The 24,449-nt window shown below is 42.2% G+C and overlaps 1 protein-coding gene across 3 annotated transcripts in view; it reads right to left on the reverse strand.

Moving 5' to 3' along the window:
• Positions 1 to 12,918: 12,918 nt before the first annotated feature.
• BRD10 (bromodomain containing 10) overlaps positions 12,919 to 24,449 on the reverse strand; it is a 53,134-nt gene continuing 41,603 nt past the window's right edge. For all 3 annotated transcript variants that reach the window (XM_065046035.1, XM_065046036.1, XM_005499790.3), the window contains 2 exons: positions 21,411 to 21,598; positions 12,919 to 19,179 (listed from right to left, as the gene is read on the reverse strand). In XM_065046035.1, coding sequence (XP_064902107.1) covers positions 15,557 to 19,179; positions 21,411 to 21,598 — 3,811 coding nt within the window. In that variant the 3' untranslated portion in view covers positions 12,919 to 15,556. The remainder of the gene's footprint in view (positions 19,180 to 21,410; positions 21,599 to 24,449) is intronic.

Here is a 24,449-nt window from a genome sequence, read left to right on the forward strand (position 1 = left end):
GATACACAGAAATTAGGCTACATACTTTTGGCAGTTATTACAGAATCACAGAATCGACTGGGTTGGAAGAGACCTCAGAGATCATCGAGTCCAACCCTTGGTCCAACTCTAGTCCGTTTACTAGATCATGGCACTAAGTGCCATGTCCAATCTCAGTTTAAAAACCTCCAGGGACGGCGAGTCCACCACCTCCCTGGGCAGGCCATTCCAATGCCTGATCACGCTCTCTGTAAAGAATTTCTTCCTAATATCCAGCCTAAATTTCCCCTGGTAGAGTTTAAGCCCATTGTTTCTTAGCCTTTTTTGTTTCTGTTTACTTGCCAGATTATTACTTAAGATTATATGCAGGTCAACGAATTTATACACAAGGCTTAACACCTTGCAGCAGGAGGCAGCTTAAACTGTACAAAATTTGTTAAAATGAAAATTAGTTACAGAGGAAAATCATTTTCGTAAAACAATTATTAACTGATATTAGTAAATAATCCAGTTCTTTGTCATTAAATGTGCAAGCACAAACACCTTGAAACAAAAATAGTTTAAAATATCAGGTAGATTTACTTTCCTAAAGTAAACTCTGTATGTGGTGAGAAATAATCAGACATCAGTTATTTGAAATGTTTCTTTTGTAATAAAAATGTTGATATAGAAGAGTAAAATTACATACTAGTTGGAAGGTAACAAATATCTGTAATTGCTGTGAAACATTTAATGAACAGATCTGTTTTTATAAATTTAGTTGATATTCGTATTTAGAAATTTAGAGAGGTACTTTACCATAAAAAAGCTGTCATACTTCCAATACACACCTTTAAGGAAAAAATTCTATGGACTTGTTTAGTGACAGGAAAGAGAATACACAGGCTGACAATGGCCGACTAATTTTTTTTCAGCACTGGCAAGCTAAAGCTTGAGGCTGATGATCTTTAGCAGTTCTTTACTCTGCAACTCTCCAACCTGGGGCAACACCCTTGCAAATGACTGTGGTGCTACAGTCGAATGGAACTGACATATGCATTCATGGCTGAATAAAAAAGTAACTTCTATATAGATCAATTGCTACAAAGCCGTGAAGTGCTTAGAGTTAAAAAAGCTTTACGTGATCCCACATATTTTGCAGCAGTGTCAGTATTAAAAATGTCACTGACCATTTCAAAAGCTCACAAGGAAGTTAACATTGACTTAGTAGAAACATTGATTTATTTCCAGGACTATGTAAAGTCAAATTGCTGGAAGTGCTCAGCCACTAGAGCTGAAACTATTGAAATTTGACACTAATTTATAGATACTTAAAGGAGAGATAAGCTGTCTTAGAAACCTATCCTTAGTTTTCAGAAAGTCCTCACATTTTCCTTCCTGTTAAAGCAGTATTCTTACTTTATAGACACAGACAGTGAGCTCAGATTTTAATTGGTATACAAAAATAAAATGAAGAAATAGAGGTTCATAGAGTACTATATTACATAGGTAAAGCTTCATCACTCATGCTAAACACCTGTACAAATTCAGTTTTCCAAATTTGGCTCTATAGCCAAGAAATGTACACTGGGGAGGCCGGCTGCCAATCCATTAAAAACCACCAGTACAGGACAGATCGGAGCCAGCCCAGCGAGAGCCGGAGCCGGTGAGGTTCAGCTGACCACGAGGTCCAGCAGAGTAGGAAACTCAGCGGGAATAGAGCAGGGACAGCGTGTTTCTCGGCGAGTCCCGATCCCCGCAGCCCCGGCAGCCATTGCGAGAGAGCGGCTGACGTGGGGGGGCGTTCCCACGGTGACGGCGACCAGACCCCCTGCCCTTGCCTTGAAGAGGCCTCAGGGAGGGCAGCGACCAGCTGCCCAGTAGGCGCAGAGCGGAGCAACCAGCTGTGCCGGGGCGAGTCCCGCCCACACCGTGCTGCAGCAGCGGGGGTGGTAGCTTGTGCTGCAGGGCGCAGAGATCGCTCATCGCCTGTCAGACTCTCCTACCTTTGCCAGCGTCCCACACTGCTGACGACCATGGTGGCCTCTAGAAAAAGAGCTTGTCTCAAACAGACTGTGGCTACGCAGACTGAGGAGGTTCTGTCCCGAACGGTGGCTGTTCAGGTCTCCGGCTGCAGGGAGTGCCAGAGCCTGCTGCTGCTGGGGGAGGGAGGCCAGCAGTCCACCTGTGTGAGGTGTGAGCAGGTGCAAGACCTGCTCGACATGGTTGTGAAACTTAAGGAGGAGGTCGAGAGATTGGGGACCATCAGGGAGCGCGAAAGAGAGATTGACTGGTGAAGTAACACCCTGGCGTGCCAGTCGGAAAGGCCCAAGGGAGGTACCCCCCAAAAAGAGATGGACCTCCTGCCCTCTTGGACAGAGGCGGAAGTCCCGAAACAGCCCCTACCCCGTCACTGTCAGGCAGAGGTAGGGGACTGAAAAGACGATGAGGGTTGGAAGTGTATTCCAGTTCAGCACCACAGGCAGCCCCTCCCCGCCTGCTTTGTCTCCCCAGGTGCCCCTACATAACAGGTTTGAGGCCCTGGATCTTGAAGAAGAGGTAGGTGAGGAGGCGGTGCCAGACACGCTTACAAGGTCACTTAGGAAGAGGCACTTGACTCCACAGCTCAAGACTGTCTCTAATAAGAAGGAAAGAAGGGTAATTGTAATAGGAAATTCCCTCCTGAGAGGAACAAAGGGCCCAATATGCAGGGTTGACCCTCATCTTAGGGAAGTTTGTAGTCTAACTGGAGTCCGGATCAAGGATATCACTAGAGAGCTCCCCAAACTGGTGCACCTGACAGACTACTACCCGCTGCTGGTCTTCCAGACAGATGGGGAGGAAGCTGCTTCCCGTAGTCTGAGGGGAATGAAGAACGATTTCAAGGTCTTGGGAAGGATGCTGAAAGACTCAGGGGCTCAAGTGATCTTCTTTTCACTCCTTCCATCTTCAAGGGACGATGTGGGATGGAATAGGAAAATTCAGTCTTTTAATGGTTGGCTCCAAGACTGGTGCTACAGGCAGGGCTTTGGATTTTTTGATAATGGTTGGTTTTATAAGACAGTGTCCGGACAGTGTCATGCGGGAAAGGTTTATCTCGCAGGGGCAAAAGGATGCTGGGGCAGGAATTAGCTGGGCTCATTTGGAGAGCTTTAACCTAGGCTCGAAGGGGGATGGGGTTGTAGCTGGGCTTGTCCCAGTGGGGCTGCATTCTAAAACTGATGAGGACCGGGTGGCCTCCTATGCCCCTAGGGAGAAATTGGTGTGCTCTGCTCGCTCCCTGAAATGCCTGTACACCAATGCGCACAGCATGGGGAATAAGCAGGAGGAGTTAGAATCCTATGTTCGGTCGGGAGATTATGATCTGGTGGCAATTACGGAAACATGGTGGGACAGTTCACATGACTGGAACGTGGTCATGGATGGCTATGCCCTTTTCAGGAAAGACAGGCCAGCCAGGCGTGGTGGTGGAGTTGCTCTCTATGTGAGAGAGCAACTACAATGTACTAAATTCTGCCCAGGAGTGGATGACGAGCGAGTTGAGAGTGTATGGGTCAGGATCAAGGGGCAGGCTGGCAGGGGTGACACTGTTGTGGGCGTCTGTCACAGGCCACCAGATCAGGCTGAGGAAGTTGATGAGGCCTTCTATGGGCAGTTGAGAGTGGCCTCACAGTCACAGGCCCTGGTTGTTGTGGGGGATTTTAACTTCCCTGATGTTTGCTGGAAGGACCATTCAGCCAGCCAGCCACAGTCCAGGAGATTCCTCCAGTGCATTGATGATAACTTCCTCATGCAGATGGTGAAGGAGCCGACTAGGAGAGGTGCACTGCTGGATCTCATCCTCACTAACAAGGAGGGTCTGGTCGAAGCAGTAAAGGTTGTGGGCTGCCTGGGTTGCAGTGACCACGAGATGGTGGAGTTCAGCATCTTGTGTGGCAGGAACAGAATAGCAAGTAGAATTGCAACCCTGGACTTTAGCAGGGCTAACTTTGGCCTTTTCAAGCAATTGCTGGGGGAAATCCCATGGGCAAGACTGCTTGAAGGAAAAGGGGCCCAAGATAGCTGGATTGCATTCAGAGATTGCTTCTTCCATGCTCAGGATCAGAGCATCCCCACACGTAGGAAGTCAAGGAAGGGAGCCAGGAGGCCTGCGTGGTTGAATAGGGATCTGTTGGGTATGCTCAAGCAGAAGAGGAGAGTTTACAGGTCGTGGAAGCAGGGGCTGGCCACTTGGGAAGAATATAAGGCTGCTGTTAGAGGATGTAGGAAGGCAGCTAGGATAGCCAAGGCCTCCTTAGAATTACAGCTGGCGAGAGGGGTCAAGGACAGCAAAAAGAGCTTTTTCAAATACATAGCAGATAAAATTAACACCAGGGGCAATGTAGGCCCACTGATGAATGGGGTGAGTGCCCTCGTGACAGAAGATACAGAGAAGGCAGAATTACTGAATGCCTTCTTTGTCTCTGTCTACTCTGCCGGAGGCTGTCCTGGGGAGCCCTGTACCCCTGAGACCCCGGATGAAGCCAGGTCAATGGAGGAGTTTGCTTTAGTTGATGAGGACTGGGTTAGGGAGCAATTAAATAGTCTGGACATCCATAAATCCGTGGGTCCAGATGGGATGCATCTGCGGGTGCTGAGGGAGCTGGCTGAAGTCATTGCTGGACCTCTCTCCATCATCTTTGCAAAGTCTTGGGAAACGGGAGAGGTGCCCGAGGATTGGAGGAAAGCAAATGTCACTCCAGTCTTCAAAAAGGGCAAGAAGGAGGACCCGGGTAATTATAGACCAGTCAGCCTCACCTGTGTCCCTGGGAAAGTAATGGAACAGCTTATCCTTGGTGCCATCTCAAGGCATATCAAGGATAAGAGGGTTATTAGGGGCAGTCAGCATGGCTTTACCAAGGGTAAGTCATGCTTGACCAACCTCATAGCCTTTTATGAGAATGTAACAAGGTGGATGGATGATGGCAGAGCGGTGGATGTGGTCTACCTTGACTTCAGTAAAGCCTTTGACACAGGCTCCCACAGCATCCTCACAGCTAAACAGAGGAGGTGTGGTCTGGACAATAGAGTAGTGAAGTGGGTTGCAAACTGGCTTAAGGAGAGAAGCCAGAGAGTGGTAGTCAATGGTGCGGAGTCTAGTTGGAGGCCAGTATCTAGTGGAGTGCCTCAGGGGTCAGTGCTGGGGCCAATATTATTCAATATATTCATTAACGATTTAGACGAGGGAATAGAGTGTACTATCAGCAAGTTTGCTGATGACACTAAGCTGGGAGGAGTGGCTGACACACCAGAAGGCTGTGCTGCCATCCAGCGGGACCTGGACAGGCTGGAGAGTTGGGTGGGAAAAAACCTAATGAAATTTAACAAGGGAAAGTGTAGAGTCCTGCATCTGGGCAGGAACAACCCCAGGTTCCAGTATAGGTTGGGAAATTACATATTAGAGAGCAGTGTAGAGGAAAGGGACCTGGGGGTCCTGGTGGACAACAGGATGACCATGAGCCAGCACTGTGCCCTTGTGGCCAAGAAGGCCAATGGCATCCTGGGGTGTATTAGAAGGGGGGTGGTTAGTAGATCGAGAGAGGTCCTCCTTCCCCGCTACTCTGCCCTGGTGAGACCCCATCTGGAATGTTGTGTCCAGTTCTGGGCCCCTCAGTTCAAGAAGGAGAGGAGAGAGTCCAGCACAAGGCAACAAAGATGATGAAGGGAGTGGAGCATCTCCCTTATGAGAAAAGGCTGAGGGAGCTGGGTCTCTTTAGACTGGAGAAGAGGAGGCTAAGGGGGGACCTTATTAATGTCTATAAGTATATAAAAGGTGAGTGCCATGAGGATGGAGCCAGGCTCTTCTCGGTGGCAAACAATGATAGGACAAGGGGCAATGGGATCAAGCTGGAACACAAGAGGTTCCACTTAAATTTGAGAAGAAACTTCTTCTCAGTGAGGGTGACAGAGCACTGGAACAGGCTGCCCAGGGAGGTTGTGGAGTCTCCTTCCCTGCAGACATTCAAAACCCACCTGGACATGTTCCTGTGTGACCTCACCTAGGAGTTCCTGCTCCAGCAGGGGGATTGGACTAGATGATCTTTTGAGGTCCCTTCCAATCCCAAACATACTGTGATACTGTGACAGGTCAGAACTTGAAAGCAAGAGATCTGTAACTGCTAAACTTGCGTGCTGCAAGAACTGGCTACGTTATCTACTTTTTGTATCACACTGAATCACACTGCGCTTGACCCAAGACAAGCTAAAACTCTCTAGGATGACCGTCCCCTTAAAAAGAGAAATGCATAGAAACTTCACAACTACCACAGCTGCAGAATGTGGTATAGAGTTTTCAGATCTCCAGAAAAGGCATTCATATTAGTCAGTCATATAAACCAGTGTAATAAATGGTCATCAAAATTTAGCTTTTTAATTTCTTTGTTATGGTCATGTACAAGAAGGGTGTAAAAGTCAAAGACCTCCTGCTCCTCTTTTTTTACCCTCTTTGCAGTCAGATGCCCTGTACTACAGTTCTCAACAAATATGGCCTTTGCACTCTTACTTTCTCCCACCAAATGAGCAAATGAAGAAACCCATTGACAATCTGAGTTCTTCCCCGGGATGCTGATGAAGACAGGTGGCTGGTCATAGCTGGAGGATGAAGCTCTGCCTGTTACTGGTCTGCATTAAATTGCTTCCACCAGAGAAGCAGACACACTGTTATTAAAGCTTACAGGTACAAGAGGATCTCAGCAACATCTCTATAGCTACGTGTGCAACCCTTATCTAGATACAATTAACAACTTGAAAACCAGGCACTTCATTAACATAGTGTGTTTTGGTCAGATTGGTTAATTATAATGGTAGTAGCAGTTGCACTGTCTGTTTGGATTCCTGATATGATCCTGCTGGATCATCTGCTTCCTAAGCAGGTTACAAGCCTCAGCGTAGTGTGAAAGCATTCCAGAACACTGGTCAGCCATCCCAGCCATTGCACAATGGTAAAATGCAGCAGGTGCTGACAAGTGCGATCTTCCTCGCATGCCCAACCATGGAGAAAAACACAGGGTCAAGAGCCATAGGGTATGTACTGTGTACATCAGAGAGCTATGACAAAAGACCAAGGACTTTCCACAGGCAGCACTTGGTTTCTTAAGAGTCTCACCAGTCCGGTATAACAGGACTAGCACATGCAGCTGGTTGCCAGGACAAGCTGGTGCTGTTCACCTCAGCAATGTGTGTTGGCTTAATACCTGTTGCAGCTAGGGATATAGATTATCTTAGCCTGAAGAACTGTATTAGTATTAACCATGTTGCTTGTAATTTTTCAGTTAAGTAAAATATTGCCAGGATATTTTGATTCATGTTTATGTCTAATATTGGTAAAATTTCCATTATTTTGTTGGTATATGTCTGTATATTTATGTGACATAAGAGCACATTTTCTTGCCTTTAAAAGCAAACTTATTTTCACTTCTTATGTAAAGGAAAAGTGTAAAGAGTATCTCTGTTCTTTGGAGAAGTAGAATTTATTCATTTGTACTTTTCTGTTGGCTGCACATTAAACTGTGCAACAAAACTGAACAATTGTCACGTGTTTTCCAAGCCGTTTCATTTTTGTTGCCCATTAGGTCTGAGAAGTGCTTCAAAGCTTTGAGCGTTGTCTTTAGGCCACACATCTGCACTGAACTTTGCACACAGTAATAAACTTTAGCTAGCAGCAGTACAAAGTTTGAAAAGCTATCTACAGCTGCTATCTACAAATCCTGTATGTGCTGACAACTGAAAACCAGCCCATGTGTACTTTTTAGAAGTGATCCTCTGTATTCTGCATCCTTACACAATCCTCCAATTTTCATCGTTTCCTTTTTTTTCAGAAAATCCTTGGCTCAAAGGCAGCCTGGTTTCTAATAAGCAGGAAAAGCTATTACTTCGCTTGCTGCAAAGGTCTAGCTCTCCAAGACCTTTTGTCCACCTAGGTTCAACTCTTGGCCCACTGCAAAAGACCGCATTTTGCGGGTGGCAGTGTCCCCAGATGCCTTTTGCTCATGAGAATATAAAGGACAGACCCTCATCTATCTCATCCTCATCCATCCTGGACCATCTCTCAAATTTACTCATCGAAAGAGAACCAGAGACTACTGGGACCTATTTTACGAGGAAAAAAAGTCAGAGTGTTGAATCCACTGTGACAACACTATTGACACCTAAGCCACTAGACACAGAAAACGCTTGCCGTGTGCTAGTGGTGAACTCTATTCTTGCTGGACTCACGTGGGCCAAAACCTAAACAGTGCTTGAGCAGCACATGTGCTTTCTGTCTTCCAAACCATTTTAGTAGAGCCCAAATTGCATGTTTGGACCACACGCTTTATTTGCTCCTTCCCTGAGAGGTACACTACCTGAGTCAAGTGCAAATCAGTATGAGACCCAGAGTGAGGGCCTAGTGTAAATAATTCAGTCTTCTGATGCTAATTTTGTAAGGTGTTTTCAACTCTGCTAGCTTCCATTTCTGGGTGGGAGAAACAGACTGCCCTGCTGCACATGCACTACATACTCACTTTTGCTGAAGAGTATTTTCTAAGGCAATGTTTCAAATTCTAGTAGTTTGTTATTTTCTATTTACCTTGGAAACGGTAACTGATTTCTACTGCTGCATACCATCACTTATACTCCACGTAACTGACTCTCGGGAGCAAAACAGCTGCCCCTTCTAGACTCTGTTCAGTGCTAGATTTGCTGACTGCTGTTGTTTGCAGCAGGAACTTTAGGCTTGTTGTCTGGTAACCATATTCAGAAAAATCTAGGAACTGCTTCAGAATTTACTGTGAAACAACAAAATCATATGGTATGTGTGATTATTCCCTTAACACTAATCTCCTGTAAGAGAGACATTAATCATCCTTGCAAGAATTAAAGCGTATCAGATGCCTACCTTGTAATAAATTACTCCTATTTCTGTATCTCCAGCCATCTCTTCTCGAACACAGATTTAAGAAGCCTGTCTTTCTTACAGTTTTTATCTCCAGGATATGCAGCATCACACGCTCTACACCTCTTGTTTTTTGGCCTTGCCAACAGGAAGAACAACGATATTTCACAGTCAATTCCTTGTTCAAAACTTCTGTTTTTTAGCAGGTTTCATGCACGTCTCCTACCACTTCTTAAACTGGAGTAGGAAATTTGTGCTCTTATGTCCATTGTTTTTTCTGCTCCGCTTCTTGGAATTACTGCTCACCTTTCTCCCGTATGCAACTCTCTGGCTGCAAAATCTGCTTGTTCACGTCACAGACAAGTCCAGGCTGAGTTCGCATAATTCTCCTGGAGTTAGTGTTGGAGGCTGTGCATACACACCAAGGAAAACTAATTCATACTTGATCTGTTTCTTGTTCTTTCCACGAAGCATTTTCTACTGGCCACTAGAGTGAGATAAATGCACAGTCCAAGGTGCAGCTCACACCAGGACCGGACTGCTGTACCAGCTGTATCACTTGCATTCCATGTGCCCAAGTAAGAAACTCACTTTTGAGCACGGACTGTTTTTTAACAAAAGGTTATGTTTTTGCATCAATTCCTTAGGCCATGGAAGGAAGAAAAACACTTTAGGACAGGACTCACCCAGTTTTTGTGTTTGTCTGTCAAAGGTTCTCCCAAGACCACCTTGTAGAAAAGCACCCTACAGTCAAGAACAATATTTTGAAGGCATAACATATAGTTGAACTGTAGAATACTGGCCAGAAAAGCCTCAGTCAAATCATTCTTATCTTAGTATTGGCATGTTGCTAATATGAATTGACAAGGTTTTTTTATAAATAGATGTAAGCAATTCCTCCTCCCCAGTAATTAAAGTTTAATATAGTGCTAAAAATACCTACTTTCTATACTGTGTAAATTGATTCCATGACAATTGCACTTTATTTACTAAAATCAAGACACCCTGTGACTACACAGTAATACCAAATCACTAATCCCTCCTTGATATTCTATTTTACTGTTGCAAGTGATCAAAAAAAAAGGGAATGAGAAATTATTCTACAAACACCAGCATTTTATGTGGACAGGATCTCAATGTATATGCTGGTACTAGGTGAGCATGATCTACAGATAGCCAAAATAGTCTGTTGTTATACATTAACTAGAAGGAATCAATATCAACAACTAACTAAATAAGAATATTGTCTTCTTTTTATGACTTCACTATTGATAAGCAAAGTTCTAAAGCCTGAAGAAAACCACAAAAATCACAGTTTAAAGTGGTTCCTTTCCTGTTTTGTCTTCCTGTGCTATTTAATTTTTATTAATGCCAACTTTCAGTACCACTCACATTCCTGAAAACAACTTCATTTTCTAATTAAATTTTCATCTTCATAAAAAGCAAGAATAGGGAAAAATAAAGCAGTAATCTAGTTGTCTAAGCTTTATTCATGGATGGAATGCTGGAAGAGGAGTCGAGGGACTAAGGATGCTGTTCCCCATTCTTCCATGTTGCTACAAGAACTTTGTACTTCATTGTCTTAATCTGCAAAACGTGGAGAATTATATCTATGCAGATTTTAATACACTTTCTTGTAATAAGCTTCTTTTCAATAAATATTATAAGCAATTAATAACATTTCCTTTACTTTGCTTTCACATACCATTTCCATTTAATGTGTTTAGTTCAGCTGAAATTGAAATAAAAGATACTGTAAGAACACCAACTTCCCACAGAGCTTCTGGACCAACCATATATGAAACAATAAACTATCTTAGTTTCCAAGTTGACATCAGACATCCAGGTATGATTATTGATCTGCAAATTCAGTATTTTGAGAAAATAAAAGACATGTTTATAAAGACCTTAAAGTTTCTTTTATGCCACTGTAGCTTTAGGGACAATACTTAAAATAGAACGTAGTCTGTGTCACATTTGCAAAAGTGGCCTCTTCAACAACTTGAAAATTTTTATTTGGGTGCCAATGTGTTTAAAATCATCATGCACTTAATATACAGACATAAGCTGGTATCCTATGCACAAAAATAATGAGAGTTTTAAAAAAAATAATTTAAACAATAGTTACAACAGTTCGTCCTACCTTTTCAAGAGAGCTAAAACAAAAGTAGGAATTGTACAGAGAGACAATGTCAGACTTGCACTGGTTTCAATAATCTTGTTTCAAAATCATGTCTTTACACTCATGGTATTTTGTAAGTGGTACAGTCTTATAGGATGAATTGAATGTATTTTGACACTGCTGTGTATTTGGTTTACAGCTGATATTTCTACCAAAAAAACACCAAAAAACCAAACAACACACCAAATAAAAAAACACTCTCAAAAAAAGAAATAATTGCTATGAGAGAAAAATAATCACCACACTGTTGAATAGGTTCATAGTGCTTTTAGAATGAAAGTAGCAGATGCTAGGTTCAGAAACAACAGGAGATTTACTTATACACTGTGTGAAAAACTCTTAACCATAGGATGCTGTGGATGGTAATAGTTTACATGTGTTCAAGAATAACGCTAGAAAAGATTGGTCAGTTTCATCAAGAAAAATACACTGAGGGTTATTACATTGAAAAAAAAATAATCACAGCTCTCTGAGGAAGACTCTGGCTCACAGATCAGTGGATGCTAGAAGAGCATTCGGGCCTGTTACTATGCTCTTTTGGGCTGCTACTGTTGACTGCTCCAAAGACATGACGCTAGGCTAGACAGACCTTTAGTCTGATACAGCATTACTAATCTTATTTTGAGTCACTAAACTCACTTCAGGTGCAGCTTGAAGCGAACAGGCTGCATGATTTAAGCCTTTGTGAACACCTCCTGTTGTTCTTTTTAAAGGAAACAGCCTAATCATAACAAACATTTATTTTTTAATAAAAATTAAAGTCAATTTGGGCTACTAAAATTCTGCGCTACCACAAAAGATAAGCAAAACCAGCTATTCAACAAACTCTGTGATGAGGCTATGGACTCCCTTCAAATATCAGCTTTTAGTAATTTATGGACCTGCTTACATGAGACAAATGAGTTTCTCTTCACTTATCAGGATCATTTTTGCTTCACTTTTCACATTGTATTCTTTGCTACGTCACACAGTGAACTCAGAGTGGGTTTGGATGACTTGACAGTAACACACTTGGCTTGAATAAGCATTTCTATGTCTCCTAATACTTGTGAAATGTACTTGCTTCTAGTATAGCAGAGGCAGAATCCCTAGAATAAAATGGCAGTACACACACACTTTTGAACAGTGAGGCAAATAAATATCACTTTCTACTCAAAGCAAAGCAGAATTTTTGTGCCGAATATGTCATTTTAGGTGGATATCAAAGATACCATCCAAAATATTTTGAGTGATAAACCTGAAGTTTTGTATATAACATATTGTCTGAATATCTATGTAGAATATCTGAAGGGGTCTAAAGGCTTTTTACCAGCTCTGAAAAGTCGAATTTGCTTTCTTCAAAGATTGATTTTTATATGTATCTTTGGTTTATGTGTAATTACATGTCTTTTTAACTTCAGGTAAAGATGCAGATACTTCTGCTTTTTCAGTGTGTCGATAGGTAGCACTGTGTATTGGGTACAGAGGATGAAAGACATGTAGCAAATTGTAGACGGCTGTTTACCGTCATTTGAAAGACATGTCTTACTCTGACCAACATTTGTATTATCATAGAAGAGTGATAGGAAGAGGAATTTACTCACAATAGTTACTAACATTTGTTTTTACAAAATAATAAATCATGCAAACCCATCACATGGCAGTCTCAAGCCTTTCTCCAATAGGATTTGGAATCTGAACGTGTGTCCAGTAGAGAATAAGTCTGTGAAAATTCTAACCAAACTGGGCCAAGATTTGCATGTTGCAAAGTTTACACCTGCCAAATTATAAAATATTTTTTAAAAACAATTATAAAATATTATCATACTAATTCAGACAATTTCTAGGAAATCATTTAGGCAAATAAGTTGAGTTCTGAGTTCCCCAGTTAAGCTTTTCTAACTTTGGTCTTTATTGGAATTAATTATAGCATAAATCTTTCTATTACATTAGAACACAGAAAAATGTCATGCAAGATTTTCTTCTCCATCCAGGCTGCCTGCAATAGTAGAACCTAGTCTTAAGTTTTCCAAACAATGTACATACTCACATTACAACAAACATAAATAAAAATTAAAAAGGAAAACCAGCCATTATAAAAGGAGCGAAAAATCCAAGGAAGTCCATCCCAAGGTTCCACCAGTGAAATGGAAATAAAACGTGTTGCTGGTATATATGGTTTAGAGTATGTAAACTGTCCGTGAATAAACTGTCATAATCCGCCATCTTCCTCTGTTGGAAAAGTCACCTGCAGCATTCAACTGCAAAATGCAGTCAGATTTAAAAAGCCTTAATATTGCAAACTCTGGCAGGCAGACACCATATACTACTAGGTATTTTCAAAACTGATTACGTAACACCTTAAATGAGAGGTAAGAAAAGTGCACCAGGTAGCTTTTTCTAACACAAAACCAAACCCTCCCTCACCCCAAGACTGCTGGCTTCCACCTTTCCCAGTCCTGAGTTAGGGTGGGGATTTCTGATCCAGAATGAAGCCATTTCCCATTCAAAATTGTAGTTAGCGCAGAAAGGGAAGGCACCTGTGGAGGGCACAAGCCTTTCCTCCACGTACTTTCCCAGAGCCCTAGTGAAGTAGTTACCAGATTACTTTTCAAAACAACATGAAAGGCAGCCAACACAGAGGGAGTAAGCTGTGGTTTTATTCTTCAATGCAAGATCCAAACTGCCAAACTGTGCATAGCAAATGGGGAGGGGAAAGAGAAAACTCGACAAGATGAGGAGCAAAAGTTTAAGCCGTGTCTTGACGAAAATCAGTCTAAGAATGCTACTAAATACAGATTTGCAAGCTTTTATCCCCTTTTAAAGTCATGGCTATTAAAAAGGCAACTAACATTCATGGGTTATTTAGAAATCTTCCCTTCTAGTGTCTATAAAAAAACCTAAACCAAACCCAAATAAAACAACACCACCAAAAAACAACCAACCAACCAAAAAAAATCACAAAACCCCTGAAACAACTAAACAAAAAAAATCCCACACATACAAAGATGTTCAGCGTAAGACTGAATCTTCCAAGCACATAACAGAGACTATGACTTTAGATTTTAAAAGAGCACTTCTAAAATATCATCTTCCATAAAATAAGAGCAGCTAGACAAGTACTCTTTCTGCATATGCTAAGTCTCAAAACATACCAAAACACTTCACCATTTCTACGAACACTGCAGCAGGGACCTGTAAACTCAGGTGATCTGCAGAAAACAATCCAAGCATTTCATCATATCAAAAGCTGAAGCTAATCCAACAAACAGTGAATATACTGCATAAAAAGCAAAGGTTTATGAAATATGTGCATTATTCCCACTCAGAGCATTCATAAGGCCTCCTTTAGTACTGCGTGATGTTTTAGCACTATCCTTTCAGACAGACCATTAAAAGCTAAAGAAAAAAATACAGATCTAGAAAACATCACCGGTGGAAAAAACGAGTAGCTTGTTATGGCTAGACAGAAAATTAAAGAGTGACCAAATACGTGGAAATGCACAGAAGGCTATAAAAAGAGAATAACAAACTGTTTAACAGATCTATGAGCTTTATGACAAAACATGGTAGCAACCAAACATGGAACAGCAACCAGTGTCACTTAGACTGGTATCTGGGAAACCATTTTTAGCCTTACCACACCACTGGAGATTTTAGGCAATATAAGCAAACATTATTAAGACTGGATGAAGTATGGGTTATCTCACCATGTATTAGAAGATGAAGAAGACGGCCTTCCTTCCAACTCTATCAAATCACATGAAACTTAAACCACAAGAAGAGATGAAATAATTTCATTCCACTATATTCCTGAGATGCAGGAATATAGCTGAGCTGAGATGCATCTGCATTAAGTAGGAAGATGTATAGATATGTATTCTGCCATGGTGTAACAGATACACACATTTTTAAACTATTGCCAAGACAAAGCAGTACAGCAACTTGATTTATTATATGCAGATTTTTCTGCATTGTTGCTAAACAGTACACTGGTCCAAAGTTACTAAAATACTTAAAAAACTATACATTATGTAAACAAAACATAAATAAGACAGCATTGTTCTTTGTACATATAGTTTAGTACAGATTGTTAGGAAGTCATGAATATGTACAATTCTATACCATAGCCTGCATTTTTATAATGCATATTTTTTTTAACAGAAACAAATAAAAAATAAATTTGACAAAAAGGTGGTATATACTGTCATAAACACACGGGCAAACAGTCCGTACTGTAAGATGGAACATGTGCAAAAGGCTACATTTCTCCAAACTAAAACGTTTAATGAACTCATTGGTAATTTCTGACCTTTTACTGAAGAACTCTCTGAAAACATCACTCTGGCAAACTAAATATATTTTTCTTCTTCATAATCCCCATAGGTAAACCAGAAAGAACAGTAATCTTAAGTCATTTTGAGTAAAACGACTTTTGCAAACAACGTGAGAAACTATTAAACAGTTACAACTTCCAAAGTCAGAAGAATGCCCCAAAACTCCGAAGTGGCTCATTTGCAGTAAATTCAAGATGCAGCTTCGTCAGGTTTATCAAGGCAAGATGACTGAGATGCAGGGAAGACAGTGGTAGGACTTCTGCTTGTGGTCACAACAACAGGAGGCAGTGATGAAGACAGAGAAGAAACTTTTGAGGCTGGAGTGTTGATAGCATTCAAAATAGCTCCCTCTGGACTGACCAACAGTTTTTTGATAGAAGTGTCTAAGTGTGTCACTGAAGTGTTGTTTGGTAAACGAGAGTTCAGAGGATGAACAGCGGAATCAGAAGATGCAGCTACAACACTAACTGGAGATTTTATCACTGAAGACACAGATGGTGTCGCTGCACACAGTGGAGTAGATGAGCTAGCTGGAGTACTAAATGTCTGGGGTGTTGCACGTACGATGGGTAAACCATCTGCAGACTCAAAAGAGTTCACAATTTTTGTTGAGCTTTTCAAAGGATGTTTTGATATTTGCCAACTTAATGAATTACTTGGCGCTAGCATGATTTTTGAAGTTGTTGGATTAGGAATTGGTACACTTTGAGCCTCTTGACCACGGTTAATAGTCAAAGGAGGAGTTTGTTTTGTATTACAAGAGAGAAGAAGAACGTGGCTGCCAGCTCCAAGGCCTTGTGGTGGAACAACAAAACAAGTACCATTAATCATTATCTGAGTTCCAGGTGCCAAGGGCATACAGGTGTTAATGACTATTTTCTGTTGAATGCAAGGTTCATTCAACTGGCCTCCTGCCTTACTTGTTACAGTTGGTGAAGCTGCAGATGTCTGAACAGTAGAAGCACAAGCGTAAGTGTGACTCTTTTTGTCTGTACTGGGAGCCACCCGCTGGCATTGCAGGGAATTAAAACTATGAAAATTAATGACTTTACCTGTATTTTGTGATGGAGGGGACAACGCACTCTGAGGTTTGTGAATACCTGCATTACTTGGCATTGCAGCTGAACCTCCCGATGACTGAAACTGAAGCAGTGTCGGCAATTGGCTTTTTGGTACTGGAGGAGGAGCTGGAACTGCTGTCAACTGAGGAACCGTACGTAACACTTGGTGGGAGGTGGCTACAGATCCAGGCAAGCTAATGACTGGAAATTGCAAAGCAGAGGCTAAGTTTTGAGGAGATACTGTTGGCTGTGTTGTTGAAATCAGCACAGATGAAGCAAGATGCCCTGTTTTCACAGTTGATATGCCCACAGTACTTCCAATATTTGATGTACACAGTCGATTACCCAGAACTGGCCTTATTCTTGAGGGATCATTTCCACCAATCAAAACACTGGGGCGTGTCCCAGAAGTCCCACTTGATGTTACTGAAACAGATTCTACACACGCATTTGCTGTTGTTACTGTAAAGGCGTTTTCAGCTTTTGCTGCAAGACATACAGGTTCACTAACTGACACAACACTTTGACTCGCAAAACTTGGAACAGGAACCAAAGGACTAGAACTTGTCAAAGACAGCACCAAGCCCACGGGCTTCTTGTCTTCTCCCTTAGAAATGGCAGAGTGCAGTATATTAACTGGAGGAGCCTGCTGTGCACTGCCTTTAGTATTTACAATGGTTTGACCTATATTTAGTCCAACTTTCACATCTTTTACTTGAGCAATAGTTGATGATGAATTTATTCTTATTGGTGCTCCTACTGTAGATGGGATCAGAACCAACTGTGGCTGTTCTGTGGCACTAACAAAGGTTTTGTTTAGGGGAGAAGGAAGGTTATGTTGCAATGACTCTGCAACCAGATTGGTGGTTGATGGGCCATTGGCAATTTGTGTGTTCATGAAAACCAGTTTCTGAGCATTAACACCAGTTGATGCTGGAGGAGGTATAATACTGACTCCTGATGACCCACAGGGTGATAAAATAGGTGGATTTGTGACTAATGTAAGTTTCTGGACTGGAGTACCACTGATCAAATCCCCATTTGAATTAGACTCAGACTGTATAACAAAATTTGGTTTAGTTTTAGCATCACCTTGTTGCTGCACGAAAGAAGTTGGAGTTACAACAGTATTTTGTCCAGTCCTAGTCACACTGACAGGACTGTTTGGAGTTGCTGACACCAAGTTGCTAGCTAATGAAATGGAGGATAAAGAAGGAGAGGACACATGGCAGGAATTCTCTATTACTTGACCAAAAGTGCCTCCAACAGCAGGCTGCTGTAATGCGAATTTTATATTTTTCTCCATTGTCTGGGTAAAACTAGCTGGGAAGGCTGGAATGTTAACAGAAGAAGCTGTTGAGGAGGCAAATCCAGAAAGAGACAATTGTCCAATATGTGGGAGACCAGATATGGCTGTTGCTACAGATGGAAGAGTAGAGCATGATAATGCTGTGGTTTTTGGCACAAGAAAGGCCTGAAGTTGAGGTGTGTATGTGAAAACTGAGCTAGAAGATAAACTAGTAGGTGAAATCTGGTCTGCGTTTGTTTGCACTTTAACGATTCCTGTGTTTCCACCTCGTGTTGTGACCAGAATAGATTGTGATTCTCTTATACACACTGTCTTCAGCTCTTGCCTGGTTTCAAAGGAGTCAGTTGTCTGCTGTGACGCAAGACCATGACAGGCAGAAGCAGTGTTCCTAGACCCACTTAATGCTGTTGCTGATATCAAAGACTGGCTAGCTGTGGAAGGAGTAGGTGAAGCCAAAGACACAGGGAAGGTGCGAGTTGAAACTGCAGTCTTGATTTTGTCAGTTTCAGCTTGGTTCGCCTTAACTGTTGATGCTGGTAAGCTACCTGCTGAAGTTACAGCAGGCAATGGTTGTGTAGTGTTCATGGGACCAATTGCTTGTGAAAAGTTCTTGTTAAAAATAGTACTAGGTGACTGAGTATTAGCATTTGCAGGGCCTGTTACCAGAACAGGTGTTAAAGAAACACTGACATTTGATATTTCTGGTAAAGTTGTACAGTGCAGTTCAGATGATTTTTGTTGTAGTGACTGAATATCCTTGGACACAATTTTTCCTTCCTTCTGCTGAACAAGAAAATTCTTAGGTAAAATAAGAACTTGTTGCATGAATTTTTCTCCAGTGTTAGGGTCAATCACAGGTTGTTTCTGAATTTTCACAGAGCTGTTGTGAAGGTCTATTGGTATGCAGTGGCCATTTGTCATTTTGTATATCATTTGTAAAGGAGTCTTTGAATTGGTCTGGCAGGGCAATGCTGTTTTTACCAGTGATGATTCCAAAGGCGATAAAACTGGCTTTTCAGAAGTAGATATATTTATGTTTGGGGGAGGTGACAGTTGATTTGTTAAGGTCACTTTGTTCCCAGTATTCTTGGCAAGCAAGGCCTGGATGGGTTTGGTCCCTTTTAGAAAGTTTGACACTGATGCTGCAGGATCTGTCATGGAAAATGATTCTAGAGTTGACCCTTCAAATTGTTTCAGCTCAGTCAAACAACTCTCTGGTTGCAGGCTACTTTCTGAACTCTGTACAACAACCTCATTAGCACTCAGCTTAGCTTTCTTCCTTGGCGAAAGCTCATTAGTGCTTTGATCCAGACAACTAGTTTGCTTGGACTGTCGTTTAATACATTTGGACAGTGTCTTCTGTGTGTCTTTAAAAGTTGATTCTTTCTTCAGAATTCTGTTTTTTCCTGCAGGTAAATTCATCTCCAATAGTTGCATTTCATCTGCAAGAATATTAAAACAGAAACTGTGTTTTAGAAGTTTGCAACCAATACCTCTACATAACAATTTTACAGTGTCTAGCTAAAGGCAAAATGATACTCTATAAACGTAAGGATATGTGGAAGGAGAATGTCTGCCTCTTTCAGGACATCTGGTCAAGGACTTTTTCAATGCAAAAAGGGGACAAGGAAAGGAGGAAGTCAAGAACAAGAATATATAGGGGCACAAACCTGACCAGCACAGGAAACAGTGAGGAAAACCAGACCTGGTGAGTCACACTGATTGATGAGGACATGTGAGACTCTGAGAGAAGTTATTCCAGCAATGTTATCTCATCAAGAACCTGCTTAATTGGGAAACTGAGGGAAAAAGGGAGAAACCAGGAAAAAAGTATACAGACACAAATCTAACAAAACAAACATGGAGATAGTTACAAGAAACAACCTCATCAATCACACCAATTGATGGGCTATCAGGAAACTGCAGTTGCCCCTTCCAGGAAGATCAACCTGGCCTTTGCAACTAATATGAATGTAAACCAGGGGAGGTCCTAGACACTGGGCTGGGAGGGGTTAGGGAAATCGGTAAAGTTATGTAAGTCCATGAAGGGATGTGCAAGGGAAGGGGGAGCTGCGAGGACACAGCAGGAGCTTAGTCTGTGTGCCTGGAGCTGGCTGCTGGGGTGTGAATGTCTATGTCTTCCCCAAACTCAATGAGCATGGGGGCAGTGCATTTGTATTCACTGCAAACTTGAAGACTAGTTGGTGACCAGGGGGGCCTGGGCTGATGTTTCAGGCAGGCAGAGGGTCCATGCTGGTATCCAGGCAGACTTGTGAGTGTAGGGTGCCTTACAGGATGAGTGTGTGAGTGCTGTATGTTTCACAGTGAGCATTAAGCTGGACCTGCCAGCAAGCAGGGGGCACGTGAATTGGATAAGGAGGCCCAGGACAAGGAGGCAGGGATGCCAGGTGGACAGAACGGCATTGAGGTTCTGGCAAGGTTTTGGCATCACAGGGCTGGAGGGGGCCTTCTGTGAGGAGACACTAGGAGCTGCCCTGTGCCAGACACAAATGGCTCCAAAAGAGATCCATCACAGGACAAGGCTGAGTCTGTAAGCCAAGCTGGTGATGCCTTATGGAAAATGCTGCTCAGAGGAGTTTGATAGAGAGGAGTAAGGAAAAAATGCAGGAAAAACAACCCTGTAGACACCAAGGTCAGTGAAGAAGGAGGGAAGGAGGTGCTCCAGGCACTGCAATGGATTTCCCTGCAATCTGTAAGGGGTCCATGACCACGGTGAAACAGACTGACCCTGTCCCATGGAGGGTCATGCTGGAGCAGGTGTCTACACTGCAGCCTGCGGACCCCATGCCACAAGAGGTGAATATGCCCTGAATGAAGCTGCAGCCATGGAGAGCCCACACTGGAGCAGGCTCCCGACAGGAACTGTGGCTTACGTAAGACCCTTACTAGAGCAGTCTGACCCTGAAGGACTCAAGCCTATGAAGAGGACCCATGCTGGAGCAGTTTGTGAAAGGATTGTATCCCACGGGAGAGACCCCACACTGGAGCAGGGCAAAAGTGTGAGGAAGGAGCTGCAGAGAATAAGTCTTATGAACTGACCCCAGTCCCCAGCTCCTATCGTCCCTGTGCCACTTGACAGGGGAGGAGGTAGGAGAATTAAAAATGAAGTTGAGCCTGGGAAGAAGGTGGAGATGAGGGAGAAAGCATTTCAGTTTTTGTCTTTGTTTCTCACCATCCCACTCTATTTTTAATTGGCAATAAATCAAATTAGTTTTCCTCAAGTGAGTTTGTTTTGCCTGTGACAGTAATCAGCAGTGGTCTCCCTGTCTGTATCTCTACCCATAAGCTTTCCCATCTTATTTTCTCTCCCTGCCCTGTTAAGGAAAGGAGATGACAGAGTGCCTGGGTTGGCATCCAACAGCCAGCTAAGGTGAGCCCACCACAAATTACGAAGAGGTCTACTATCTTAACACAGAAATAGTTAAGCATAAAAATGGCAAAAACTTGCATTAGTTAGAATTTTCATCTTGGTCATGTCTGGCCCCTTCTAGACTACATCCATCAGACATGCATCAAAAGCTACTTCAATTATCACAGTAGTAGTTAAGGTAAAAAATAGGATACAAGCTCACATGGAAATATTCAGCTCCTGAATTAACTTCATTCAGCTCCTGAATTAAATTCAAGCTATCAAATTCCACTAAATGCTTACCATTGTCTGGGTGAACCTTTTTGGGAACTTCCACGTGTTCTGCAGACTCCAAAGATTTACTGCAAACTACTGCAAAAGAATCTTTGCCAGAATCAACTTCACTTTCATCATTACTCCACAATTCCCTGGTGAATTTATCATGGTCTGGATGTCTTTTAAAGTCATCATAGTCCTTCTTCAACCTAGACCTTGAAAAATAACAAAACTAACTTTATTGAAGATCCACACTGTTTTTAACACTTTTTAAAGTTTGTATTTGCTGCCACACAAAAAGTTGGTTTAGAATTAACTGCCTGTGCCCTTCAAAAAATTTCAGGGTAGCTTCGCAAATCTCCAAAGCCCAGAAAGTCTGAAGTGATGGTAATGTCCCTTACCTAACCAAACCTGATTTCCAAGCCACTAAATAACAACAGGCAAAAAGATGAGTCAAATATGCCCATCACTATTTCACTGCATCCATCTTCTGTCTCTTCCTTTGTCCTGCATTGTGACAAATGTACCTGTTTGAACTTGAGTATTAACTGTAACAAGTCTACTCTTTCCTCTCAAGGTAAACCCAACTAGATAACTAAGTAAATCTTGGTTTTTTTAAATGCATCAGCTTTTGGCCCAGATGGAATTGCATATGATGGAAATACATTGCTGCTTTACTCATCTGAACATCCTTCAGAAACACATCCACTTTACAGCAGACTTATGTTGATGGTCCTTAATTGCTACGTTTCCATTGTCCCTTCTTCTACACCATTATTTAGATGAGATCTAGGGGGTATTTTAGTATACAAATACAGGAAACTACAGGATTCAGCTGGTGGTAATCAACACAATATCCAGGAAGGTTATTTACCAAATGGGTAAATGGATTACAGCAATCAGCACCTTGTGTGGAACAGAATCTAGGCTCTAGTCTGGATCTAACCCTTATGACGGTAAGAAAACGATCTTAAATATACCTGTTCTTATGCATTAAAATAACAGTTGTTCGCACTGAGTGCAGAAATGGCCAGCTGGTCCCTAGGATAGAAAGGGAGAAGCCAGGCACGATGACACAGCTGGCAGGGCATGAGTCTCACCAGCCAGGACCCTCATCCCATCACCATGAATGAAGGAGTAGGCCAGGCCTAGGGCTGGTAGCCAGGTTCAACCAAGAGCCCAGATCAACACGAAGCTCCTGGTGCTGAGGTAGGTCTGAGGTCAACCTGGGAAGTCAATTCACAGCTTCAGATCAGGATCAGGTCCAGTGATGGCTGCCAGGGTCAGAACCCAGTTAAGTGACTTTTGGGCAGGTCCACAGTGAAGATGTAGATCCAAAGTTGGTCTGAGAGTCCAAAACAGCAGGACCCATGGCCAGGCAGGGTAACTGCTGTAGTTGAGCTGTAAATTGGTATTCCTACAGCAGAAACTTCAAGCTGTAGAATGACCTGAAATGGGAAACCTGGGCCCAGGGGAAGGTGATGTGCATGGAGACCCAGGTGAGGCTGGTCTGGGTCAGTAAGACAAAACAGCTTAATCACAGTTTTGACACCCTCAGTGAGAGAAGACAAGCTTGAAGTCTGTATGATAATGTGTGGATGATACTTCAACTCTGTCATTCAGCTTTTAAGCTTGACATCTAGGTGTCTAAAAACTATAGAAAGACCCTAGGAAACCATAGAAGGACACTAGGGAACCACTGCTTTACTAAAGCTTCTGGATGGGAATTTCCATTTTTCTTTTTAGGAACTTCTGCTGTGGGGTCAGTGAACAAATGTGATCACTAGGCGCAAGTAACCTTTCCTTTTAAACCTTGCTGCTATTCAAACATCATTCAAAACTATACTCTGCCATAATTTTGAAAAGACTACAGGGGAGAAAAAAAGGGATTTTTATTAGAAAGAATGCTCCCACTAATTAATGACAACAAAAAATGAAGGAAAACTCCAGACTCTTATTGCATAGTGAGGTCTTCCACAGAAAGAAGGGGCAGAAAGCAAGTTGTCCCTTGACAACCTAGAAGGCCAACACTGTCATTCAATTTGGAGATGTTAGTAGCTGACCGAGATACACCATGGCTACTGCAACTGCAGCTAGACTTGTGATGGTGCTGCTGTTTACACCAGCACAAGCCATCTTCACTCTTTTCCCTTTCACATGACACCTTTCTTCACCACTGTGATTGGCACTTTATAGCTGACTAACTGCTGCATAATGAACCAGACCAATACATTGATCTAGCCTCCACCTCTGCATGATTCGTACAGGTTGTTTTTCAGCTGGACCTGTTCCCTAGTTTACTATTGGTCTGTCCAAACAGTTACGTCATGGAAATAGCTAGGCTGGCATTGCTGAACAAACTAGGCTTCAGCCTAAAACATACATCCTGAGAAATATGAGTTAAGTTAGTGTCAGAAATTAACCTCCATTCTAAGTGCATGCTTCACTAGCTACGAGCATGTGTACATGCAAGACCTCAGCCACTTAATTCCAGGGTAAAATTTACTCCTATTAGGCACCCCATATACTGGAAACTTAAATCCCTTCTAATAGTATGACCATCTGCCACATTTCCAAAGGGAGTCTGAATTGCTACAGATAGGAAGAAATGAACAGCTAAGGAAAATAAACAGAAACTTGAATAGAAAGGAAAAAAAAAAAGGAAAACTTGTACTCTGGGCCATTATTTAAAGCAAAATGCTCAACAACATCCTAATTTTCCAAATAAGGATTTTAATTCATTTATGATATCCATAAAATGAGCTATTAGGTTGGTGCAAAAGTAATTGCAGTTTTGGATGGTGAATTTTAAATCATTATAACTAGGCTCCAACACGTCTTTATTAGTCACAATAGGAACCATTACAATCAACGTATTTTTGCCAAGAGGAAATAAGGTTGTTTAGTCCTGTAGCATAAAAATCCATGCTTTGGGATTCAGTGCTGGTTGTGGAAGCGTTTTCCCTGCAAAAAGTTGTCGAGATGCTTGAAGAAGCAGTAGTTGGTTGGTAAGAAGTCAGGTGAACATGGCAGATGAGGCAAAACTCTGTAGCCCAATTCATTCAA

Source organism: Columba livia, chromosome Z, assembly GCF_036013475.1.
Source record: "Columba livia isolate bColLiv1 breed racing homer chromosome Z, bColLiv1.pat.W.v2, whole genome shotgun sequence".
NCBI lineage: Eukaryota > Metazoa > Chordata > Aves > Columbiformes > Columbidae > Columba > Columba livia.